The sequence below is a fragment of the Lathamus discolor genome, chromosome 6 (genome assembly GCF_037157495.1).
Source record: "Lathamus discolor isolate bLatDis1 chromosome 6, bLatDis1.hap1, whole genome shotgun sequence".
Taxonomy (NCBI): domain Eukaryota; kingdom Metazoa; phylum Chordata; class Aves; order Psittaciformes; family Psittacidae; genus Lathamus; species Lathamus discolor.
Window position 1 is genome coordinate 91416802 of NC_088889.1, and position 11683 is coordinate 91428484.

Here is an 11683-nt window from a genome sequence, read left to right on the forward strand (position 1 = left end):
TCGCAGGACCTTTCAGCTACATTTTACCTTGCATACGTGTCAAAAACTCCGATCCAGAAATGCACATTGCATCAAAGGTAATGCTGTTCTTAATTTAATCTGCTGTCCAGACAGGTCTATTTTAAGCCTGGGGATTCACAAAACTGGCAAGAGAAAGCCTTTGAAAAGGAACCAGACTGAATCAACACAAGAAGCAAAACAAGGAAACACAGAAAAGACAGAACAATGAAGTAGGAATAGAAAGTACAAATGCCAGGAGGAGCTGGGAGCTTTGGACTAACAGAAAAACAAGTATAAGGGAATTCAGGGACCTGAAGTTACACAAAACCAACAGGTTAGTGACAAAACAGAGATCATTCTTTGTGCTTACTCCTTCACAGTGAAGCCCCTGCACTGATTTCAGCCATGATTAACACTTAATGCCTGAATCCCCCATTATGTTTCACCGACAGGAAAGCAAGCTTCTGAGCTAAGTCCCACAATTAGCCCGCAACTAGACAACTCCTCCAACTACTGGGTTTAGGGCACTGGCTATACCTATATGGGTTTATAACGCTCAGATACAGTGCATACAGACCCTATTGCTGTGTGTAACAGCCCCACATCATCACCGCCCTGCCATGTGCTGCACATAATGCTTTTTGCTGTTCCAACAGGAAACAGAATGTTAACTCTATTGCTAGATTTCCCAGAAGGAAATACAAGCCCCAAACTAATATTCTGATCAAGGTTTAACAACCTGTAGCTGCACTTGAGCACACACTTGGACCTGCTGTTACAAATCCAGGATTACTCTACCCTCCTGTTCCATTCCTACAAAAAACATCAGTTCAGAACACTTAATCTGCGTATTAAATCAGCTCAGAGCAACACAAGCCAGTTAAATGCTTCACTGAAACAGAAGCTGCAGCAGTTTAGCTCACACCTTCATTTTTCTGCATGAAAATGATACCTTTCTACCTTCATTTTCTACAGAACACGGAACTTTCCATCATGTGGATTAGTATTTCCTATCCATTGCTTGATAGTTAGTTCATAGAAGCCCAAAAGGTTCGCATTTGAGTAACTACGGCACTTTGCAAAGCCGTATCACAGCCACAACTTCCCAAACTGCATGCAAGGAGATTTATCTTCTAAGAAAGGCCAACCTTTATAACTGCATCTTCCTGTCACTGGCTGAAGCAGTCTTCTGTAGCCTTAACTCTGTCACCCAGGACGCGTGTACAACTGCATGCCACAAAGGACGTGCTGCAACAGCATTGCAGCTCTCCACAGTGACCCACTTCTGTGCAAGGCTCAGCTGCACCAGTTAGCAGTTGTCCTTTTATTAATTCCCATTCTGGAAGTGCCCTGGGGATCTTGAGAAACAGCAATACAGCCAGTGCATGTATCTGTATAAAAGCTTCACTCCAGCAATTGCTGGCAAAGGACAACTCATAAGACAGAAGGAAAAACCTTTTCCTCCATTGATCCTTCTCCCCTGAAACTGATTTGGATATTACGCATCCTCATTTGATTCACTCCAGGATGTTCCTGTCGCTCTGCAATGCCATTAACTTCACAAGAAAACAATCTGTGTCAAGGAAAAATAGGCTCCACCTCACTCAGGAGAGCTCGTGACCTCACCCGGTATTCCTGAACACTCTTCCTGTGGAGACAGCGGCACTGTCCGAGCAGAGATGCACAACTACCCCGACAGGCTTCCATCAGCCATGGTAATCGAAGAGTTTTTGAGGCTATCTGGTTCCTAAGGAATACATTTTAACCAAAATGTCCCAATTCAGTCAACAAAGCAACCTTGCAGATAAAAAGGCTATGTGTAAGTTCCCCATATTCTTCTTGTCTAGACACCAAGTGCTGCTTTTAGCACAACAGTCGGTGAGGATCAAATTTAGCTTTCCTGTCAAGACTGGTACCTGCAACCATCAGGCAGCCCTGAAAATGAGGTAATCAAGCCCAGTGGAGCTGCTCAAATCACTTCATGTGTCACCGCCAAGTGCTGTGATGCTCCTTGGTTCTGAATTACAGGAGACCAGCCGCACCTTACCTGGTTTATTAATTGCCAGTGTTAAACTCCTGCAGGTTTCGGATCAGAGCTGTGGCAAATGGAGACAGGTAATTGATGCCTTATGCAAGGCCCAACACAGGTCTAGGGGTTCTCCTTATACACCAAAAATGGACCTACTTCTTTTAAGTTATGAAACCTTTCCTTCTGGAAACAGTGCCTAATATTAGAACATATTTGTAGCACATTAAGACACTTTTCATTGAACCACCTCCTAAAAAACCCTATATATTTGGCACTTCATTTGCTAATACAAGGACCTCTGAAGAGCAGTTCTGGGCACAGATACATTATCATAACCTAAAAATACCATGGGAGTATCTAAGAAATACATTTGCTTTCATAGATTCCAAGTGTCACGTTACAGTACCAGGTTGAAATCACTTAGTAGATCACTTCCACTTATTTTAGTAGATTAAATCATCACTATTTTAGGCTTTTGACTCTAGGCATAAATTGATATTAAAGTTACTTGCTCTGAAGAGCCACCATCAGATGATGTTAGAATGAGGCAATCTCAGCTTCATCCACAAACAGGGTAACACCAGGATTACATGATTTAAATGAATAAATGCAAGAAGAGTTGGGCTGTACCTAAGAGTGCAGGTGCCCAGCTGCCCCTGTGCTGAGCAGCTCTCACAACAGCAGATCCAAGCATATTTTTACCTTCACCCCAAAGCCTCCACCTCAGATGCACCTAACACCCCAGCCAACACATCCTTTCCTACTCTTTCAGCTTCCCTTTGGTCCTCCACACCATAGCTGCCCAGGTCCGGGCCAGGGAGGGTGACTCAGGCTCCGGTTATGTGCTGTGACACCACACAAAGTACTGGGCTTGGCAGGACCATTCTGGCTGCCTCAGAGCCTTCAAATGCTTGTGAAACCACTCAATATCTGCACAAAAAGGACATTTTATCCATCATTTTAAGGCAATGTAAGACTGGGCTTTCCAGAGACAGACAGACACTCCCTTCTTTGGCACAGGGTGCCCAGAGAAGCTGTGGCTGCCCCATCCCTGGCAGTGCTCAAGGCCAGGTTGGACACAGGGGCTTGGAGCAAGCTGCTCCAGTGGAAGGGGTCCCTGCCCACGGCAGGGGTTGGAGCTGGATGAGCTTTAAGGTCCTTTCCAAGCCAAACCACACTGGGATTGTATAATTTTATCAATCCCCTGATTTGTTTCATCAAGCAGTAGCATGAGAACAGAGCCAAAGGAGATGAGGACATGCACGCAGGAGGGCAATTAATATTCCCCCAATCTCCGAGTTTGGAATCTTTTAATTTCTTTTTCTTCAACAAAAATCTCAAGTATTTTACATGCTGCCCACTCAGCAGCTGGCACACAGCCTCTGCCACAGAGTTGTAACTTTTCTCTTCTAACCAAGAGGCTTTAGCTAGCTCCCTACTGGAAAGCACAATGTCTTATTAAGGTGCCTTCAAGTGAATGAAATTTAGCACAACTAACCCAAGTCACTCTTCACCACCAAATACCAGAATTTGTAATTTTGAAAACCATTTTCTGCCTCTATTAAGGGGAAGCAAAATCAGTGAAGCTTCATCTACTTCGGAAGCACCCACTGCTCAGAAAAACAAGGTAATGCACCCAAGAGCCTCATTCTCACCCACTGCAGGCACAGAGAAGCATGATTGTCTCATACAAGATTCACTTAAAGTTACAACAAATAGCTGGAACTATCACACAGTTTGGTTTTCTGAGAAGCAGGGGAGCAGGCCACAGCTCCAACACACTCTCTAGCTGGTGGGTAAGGCAGAACTCCACACAGCAATGACGATGCAGCCAACACAGGGACCACCACACGCTTGTACTATCAGACATCAGGTATGAATGTCATCCGGTGCTTCAGAGGTGTCTTCTGGTGGTATCAGACATCAGAAGCCACCTCTGGCTCCAGAACCTTCCAAGGCAGACACAACTGGCAGCCACAAGCATCTGGGATACACAAGCATCGCACCCTTCCTGCAGATCCTGCTTGTGGCCCCTGATGTTGGGCAAGGCAGATGCGGCCCCGTCAGGGCACTCCAAGGTTTTCATGTGGTCTGGAATCAGATCACAAGCAATGAGGCTTTTTAATCTGAGGCTGAGCAAATACTTACTCATCAATTTAAAAGCTGGTGCTTCCCTGCAAGAGCACAACTGCAACGGGAAGTATCCAGACAGTTTCACACGGTGGTTTTCTGGATACAGGACCCTGCAATGCACCAAGAGCACAGCAGGACACAGCAGGACACAGCAAACAGCTTCTGCAGGGAAATAAGCTTCTTAAAAACAGAGCATCATTTATTAATGGTTTCTAATCTTGAGGATTCCTAACAACCTACACTTTAAACCAACTGGGGAGCATTCTTGGTCCCTGAGGAGTTAAGAGATACTGATATACAGACTGCCTTCACAGACCTTGGAGGAACACCTAAAAGCATGGCAGAAACACTGCTTTGCTTCTTGACCATCTGCTCCCACACAAAACCTCTCTTCTTACCGGGGGTTCCCATACAGCAGCACAGCTTCTCACCAGCAGCACCAGCCTTACAGACCTCACCAGCTCAGAGCCTGTCCTCTGAGACACAACTGAAGAAAGTCACTATGAAGTCCTCAGCTTCAATTCAGGTCATTTTTCCTTTGGCTTTAGCAATCTTCTTTGAAGGTACACTCGCCAATGGGATTAACAGACCTGCTCACAAAGCTTAACCTAGACCACAGCCTGGACACAATTCACATCCCCAAGCTCTTCCGTTTCTCGCTGCATTAATGGCAGTCACAAATACACCGACGGGTGCCAAGTCTTACCACCAGAAGCAGCCCCAAACTGAAAACAGAATAGCTGCATGTTTTCTATAATTGGAAGTTTGTGCTGTTAGAAAAATCAGATTCCCGAGCTGCACAAGGCATTACATTGTGTCCGAGCTCCCCAAAGGGCGCAGGAAACAGATAAATACGCAGATACCAAGGAGCTCTGTTGCTCCTGCTGGGGCTGAGCTGTGGTGTTAAAGGGGAAACTGTTGGTTCTTTGCTTACATCTCACATGGAAACGCCATTTCATGAGGTTTTGTGCTGCTGCAGAGCCCATACAGGAGCCCGAGCGCAGCCAAGAGGTAATGAACAGTTTATGGAGCCAGCTCCAGTGTCTCAGTCAGTATCAAGCTTACCTCCTCCTTGCTCCGCCTGTTCAACAGCCAGGCTACTAGCACGCAGATGTTTAGATAATGCATTCCCTTTCCTATTAGTATACAAGTGCTTTAGCATTCACACACATTTTATTTCAATCAGTCCCTGACAGTTACACAGAGTCCAGGCGCCTGCACATGCTCAGGAAAACAGATCTGCCCTAATTCAATCTCCTCCAAGCCTTTAAACCTGTCATTGAATTAATCTGCCTTCCAGAAAGATCTAAGTCAATTTTCTCATTAAAGAGACCTCGAACTTCATTTGGAGATAAACAGGAAATGTTTAAGATAACTCTTCTAAACACGGACATGAGATTTTGCTTTTCCTTTTCATGAGCACTCAGCTGCAGCCAGATGCCAGCCTAAAAGACCAAGCACAAAGCAGGCTCTCCCCTGCCCATAAATATGAATGTTATTTCAATGTTGTTTACCACTCTTCCACAGATCTCTGCCAATGACAACAAGCATTCCAAGCAAGTAATGCTTATCATGGGTAACCTTTTAAAGGATGCTTGGGTGAGCCATGAGTTTTCAAATACTGGGGTCACAATCGTCATGTTTTCTAAACAAGAGCTAGAAAAACATTAAAGAACCATTTCTTGGACATTAAATGGCCCTGTAGGGTTAATATTACACTGACTTAAGTGGTTTGGGCTTATCAGAGATGAGTGTACTCTTGTTTTACCACCCTGGATGCTTGTAAAAGCTAGCTTACATAAGTACTATCACCAAAAGATGAGGGAGTAAAAGAACCTCTTTAAGTAATGATTCACAGGACAATTCTGTAAAAGACTGGGATCAATGGATAACACTTTAGCAGGGATGAAAAACTAATAATGTGGGGCATCTGCTTTTCCCATGAAGCACTACTAAAAGTTATCACTTTCCAGCAGGTTTCCCCCTGTACAAAGCAAGCGTAGGCAGCTCCTCGCTGAACAATCATTCAGTACCAGGCATTCTAACATAACATTTAACACAATGTAATAGTGATGTTACAACCACACCAATCCCAACTCACGATTTACACGTTGCCAAGTGGCTTGATGAAATCCTAAATATAGTTCAGCACTGCAACTTTTATGCAGGGCAGGAGCTATTAAAAGATACGTTCAAATGCTCCCCTTGTATCACAGTAATGTCATGCATACAGGGCCTGGAAAAACTTATTTGTACACAAGAAGTTGTGTTTAACCAGCGGAAAACTAGTGAAAAAGCTACAGAAGTTAGCTTCTTGCATAAAAAAAGATCTGAGGTGGTTTGTGGCCTCTTTCAGATTTCTAATTAGTCAGATCTGCCTGTCCCTGGTTTAAATTACTGCAACAGCCTAAGGACAGATAGAGTATCTCTCAAGCAGACAGTGAGTATATCCACTCGTCCAGCAGTCTCAACCTGACACGACTTCACCAGCTCTGCACCTTCCAGACCGGTTGGCTGGAGCAATTTTTAACCTGTACATTATTCTGCTGATTGCACCTGAAAGATGGAAAACAAAATTGATGGGCACAACATCCCCAGAGGCAGGAAAGCCCAACTCACAATGTTACACAGCCTAACAAGTGCCATTGATTACCAGCCTGGTGGCTCTGTAAGTAAACAGCGTGATACAAACCCCTCTGTGGACTCATTCCTCACATAAATTACTTAGCTATGCAGTTTGAATGCTTATTAAAGTGTCACTTGAAAGCCTTTAATAACAATGCCCCTGACCATTTATTTTCATTAGACATGACTGCAGCTATAAAGTGGAATAGCTGTTGAGCTTCTCACCAAAACCTGTCTCCCTTTGTCATTTATAAATGGGTATGAAGCAAAGACAAGCACTTATAGATACTGAACAATTACCTTGTTGACGCTGTACATAATATAATCCCGCCTATGATTTCTGAGCCTAACACAGAGCTGATCTGCCAGGAGGAATATCCGCTCAGGAAGCATCCCTGGGATGCTTCCCACAGCAGGAAAGCAGCATCTCACATCACAAGATGGCACATACAGAAACACATTCCACAACTTCCATTTCGGAACGCACTGTACCCAGATGAAGCACACATGAAATGTGCATATGGATGTGCTCGTATCAGTGGATATGAGCCTTCGTCCTTAAAACAGATGAAGGTTTAGAGGAATGAATACATAACTCCCATTAAAAGCAACCCCAGGAGATGGTCTCTGGGAATCACAGGCCAGCTGACAATCAGGAAGTTCAGAATGAAAGTTACTCTTTTTCTTCTCCACTTCCTCCCCTTCATTTTTTAAGCCTCACTACAAGTTCCAAGCTGCTTCCAGTTGTGTGGGCTGGAGTTGGGATAGAGCTCAAAATAAGATTAGCTTTAAGCTAGCTCTTTCATGTCATATGCTGGTATCTGTCATGGTCAAGGTGCCAGTTTATTCTGATGCGTTAGCTCACATGGAAGTGATTTCCCGGCAAGCTGTGCCTCTGCTCCGCTGCAGACCCCAGCCCTGACCTGTCTGTGACTCAATAGGAGATCCTTCACAATGACGTGAGAAAGACACATGCCATGACCCAGAGTTTGTTCCTCTGGCTACAGCTCCCCTAAGAAAGCACTGAAGCCACCTTGGGCAGTCCCTGCAAAGCACCAGTGTAGCTTGCACCAGTCAACGAAACCAGAGGGACCAGACTTGAGCTGCCAGGCTCCAATGAAAGGCAAATGATCTTGTTTCATTTCCCTCTTTCCCCCAAGTTTAAACAGACAAGAAACTGATATTCTGCTTTGCAGGTTAATGAGAGCTTGAGTTGTTCCCCTCAACAGAAACCCTCACTAGCACCTGCAGCACTCACAACAGACCTAACACATAAAAACTCAGTACTTGGTGGCAGACTGAATACTTGTCTTACGGCACCCAACAACATCCACAAGGTAATAGCTGCAAAATATTTAACACATCTATTAATTATCCTGGAATCCTGTTCCACTCAGCTAATCCCCTCTTTCATTAGTTTCCTACATATATTTCATAATTCTATAGAATACTATCCATGCAGACTCACAGGCTTCCCATAAATGCCATTGCTCTGCTTCAAGGAAGCTCTTTCCCATCCCATTTTCCACACTAAGGTGGTACTTCTCTGATCTTAAGTCAAATATTCATGGTAAAAGGACAAAGATGCCAACCTTGGGATGTCATTCACACCTATGGCAAGTTGGATGGGCTAAGTCCTGAATTATCTGAGTTAAATGCCCCTGTTAAGGTGAACAAAACCATGGTGAAGACACAACACTGATGCAGAGCCAAGTTCTACTGACCTCATGGTACCACCCCTGTGCTCCCTTCCCTCAGTCATGGTGAGAAAAAGCTCTGAATGAGTGAAAAAGCAGAAGATATCCCTCCCAAACACAGGACCATGAAAAGCAGCTGCCAGTTAAAGATTACATTGAAAGGTGCATATCCCGGAGAAAGTAAGTTTAAATCATGTCCCAAAGCAGAAAGCCTGCAGAGATGGGGGTACATGACCCCCAGCACAGCTTAAACTGCTCCTCCAAACACCGCTTCAAGGCATTTACACAACCAAAAGAGTTCTTTTGACACAGGATTTGTCTCCTCATTCTGCCCAAGCCTGAAAAGCTAATAAATGAGTGTGTAAAGTCAATGTAAAACTAACTCAGTGTAAATCCACCCTAAAGCAGCCATCTGCAGCAGTACTGGATGGGAAGCACACCACAACTTTTTCTTGTCTTTTTCAATGTTAGAAAAGGGAAATGGTTCACTCCTGGCTTGGTACCTGGCGCCAGAACTGCTCGCTTCTGCTGATGCTTGCCTGCAAGATCCTACTTACTGATGACTGTCGTGGTTCCCACAAGCTCTACAGAGCTTACCACAACCACAGAACGCAGTACCACCCGAAATCCAACAGCCTCAGCCCTGATACTCATAAGCAAAACCAGTTACAGATCTGTCACTGCTAAGCGATGGCACTTTGGGAAATGAAGTAAGACCCCGGAGACTACTGGAATGCTTGGCCCGTACGTGAAGTGTAAGGAGATGAGCAGCACTAAATATTCACCAATTAATTAATAGCACAGCTGACAACTTAAAAAGCATTTTGCTTCAAGAGGTAACTTTGGTCAGAACTGTGAAATGAACCGTTTCCCCTCCACTGTACACTGACTGGTCTAATCAGGCTTCATTTCTTGATGCACTCAAATGCACTCACTATCTAAAACACTGTACCTAAGCGAACATCTAATGCAAATGATGAATTTCAGCCTCTTCACAGACAACAGTCAGATAAAAACATGTTTAAGAAAAAACAATGCTCAGTCACGCACACAAATACACTTTGCTTTGAGAAACATGGAAACACCTCCACTGAGTTTCAACTGTTACAGCTCCTACACGTACGGTCATCAGACATCACAAAAGCCAGCACAAACCTCCTGAGCTTTGTTTCTTCCCCTCCCATCCCCAAACCACCTCCATAAATTAAGTTCCCTGCATTTCATTAGAATGAATGCAGCTTTACAGTGCTGAAAGTTATCTCAAACATAAGCACTTTTCCTTAATTTGGAAAGTGTCAAATATGAAGGTCAGCAACAAAAGGGTGAGTGCCAACTTGTGCTACCAAGACCATGCGAAGGAACCCCTGGAAGGAACAGTTTAGTGCATTCAAAGCCCTTACAAACATGAGGGTATAAATGTTATATATACAGAAACGTATCTACACACAAAAAAGGCAACAAGCACTGGTCAAAGCTTTACTATCACACTCACTCTTCAGAGTCTTCTCACCTCTATTTAATTCAAAGAAAAGTTTGCATGTTCTTGTGTAAAGAATCCATATGACTAACTTGAGATACTTCATTATTCAAAGACACTTAACTAAGAACTAACTTAAGATACGTTATTATTAAAACACACAGCTAAGAGAAGCAATAAAAACGTGCTTGTATTTAATACCAACTAAAATAGGGAAGAGAAACAGTTCAAGTTTATTACCTACCTATTAAGCTTATAAAACTGAATCAGTCAATGTCATTTTAAAGAGTTTTAATGAAAACCAATTACAGGCTCTCGCCTGTATTTTATCACCACTGCTCCAGAGCCAGGCTGCTGAGGCACCCACAGGTACCTGCTGCAGGAGCAATGATCCTGCACAGACAACCACACCCTGGGAAGCTTCACTGTGGGATGGCCACAACTCCCACAGGTTTCAGCTGCTTCCAGTCAAAGGTCATCAGGAGCCTCCCAACCCCTTCCTGGCTCTGAACAGATCTCCAGCTTTAATCCATTTGCCCCTGGAAGCTGAAAGCAGCCTGAGATGTTTATCCTGCTCAGCACAACACAGATTACTTGAAATTCCACTTGGGATTTGGAGCTGTGGGCCCAACACACGCAAAATAATCACTCCAACAATACGCAACAAAAAACTCTCTTACTTTCCATCAAGCACAAATGAATGGGCACGAAACGAGCTGGAAGTTTTGCTCTTTAATAACAAAACCAACACCCCAGTAAAAGTCTCCTACTTATCCATTATTAGCTGACATACTTGACCTGTTTTGTATGTATGCAGGCCCCAAGAAAACAACCACCGTGTTAAGTGAGTGACTGGAGCGGAGGCCACGAAAACACAAGCTCAGATAGAACGGCAGTTTGTACTCTCAGGACCAGTGCATGCTTCCAGATGAAGCTTTTGCTAAAAGCAGAAGAGTTTCTAGGTGGGGGACACAGAACTCTCCTCAGGGGACAGTGAGGTTGCACTGAGGCTTTAGCAGGGAGAAGAGCTGCAGGTTAAGGACCCACCTGGGGTCTGCTCAGGTTTCTCTCCACAGAAGGAGAAGAAAGCCTTTCCCAGACACCTGTAAATAGGTGTCACTCAGACCTAAGAGACTTCAGTCCCTTCTGTTGAAGCTCAGCCGCAGAGGATGTGCTTCGTGCTGTGACGAAGGCCCGTACAGACCGAATCACACCGCCAGGGAACCCGCTGGGGGCCCTTCAGGTAACCCCCCCTGGGACCCGCGCTGCCCCCACCAACCTCGCCCCGCCAGCGGGCTAACAACACGTACAGCGGGGCACACGGAGGGCCCGGCGCTAACGGAGACGGGCGGAACGACGCCACTTCACGGCGGGCCGGGGCAAACGCCCGCCCAGAGCCCGCTCCCGACTCCGAACAACCGGATCCTCTGCCCCTCCCGAGCAGACAGAAGCCTTCCCCGCCGCAGGCCCCGCCGTGCCCGGTGCCATCCCCACCCCGAGAAGCGGCCAAGACTGCGGACGGCCTCCGCCCGCTCCCCGGAGCCGCCGCCGGACCCCGGCGCCCACCTGCCCACGGTCTGGTTGGCCAGCTGCTTCATGCGGTTGAACTGCTTCTTCATGGCGGCGGCCGCTCCCCGGCCTCCCGCCGGACTCCTGCCGCGCCGCCGCCGCCGCCGCCACACCGCCCGGCCCGGCCGCCGCCCCGCCCACACCGCGACGCGC

General features: G+C 45.7%; 1 protein-coding gene across 5 annotated transcripts in view; it reads right to left on the reverse strand.

Annotated features, from left to right (window-relative positions):
- ARHGAP17 (Rho GTPase activating protein 17) overlaps positions 1 to 11666 on the reverse strand; it is a 44588-nt gene extending 32922 nt beyond the window's left edge. For 3 of the 5 annotated variants that reach the window (XM_065684916.1, XM_065684918.1, XM_065684917.1), the window contains exon 1: positions 11528 to 11666. In XM_065684916.1, coding sequence (XP_065540988.1) covers positions 11528 to 11580 — 53 coding nt within the window. In that variant the 5' untranslated portion in view covers positions 11581 to 11666. The remainder of the gene's footprint in view (positions 1 to 11527) is intronic. The other 2 variants (XM_065684915.1, XM_065684919.1) reach the window with 2 other exon arrangements.
- Positions 11667 to 11683: the final 17 nt, after the last annotated feature.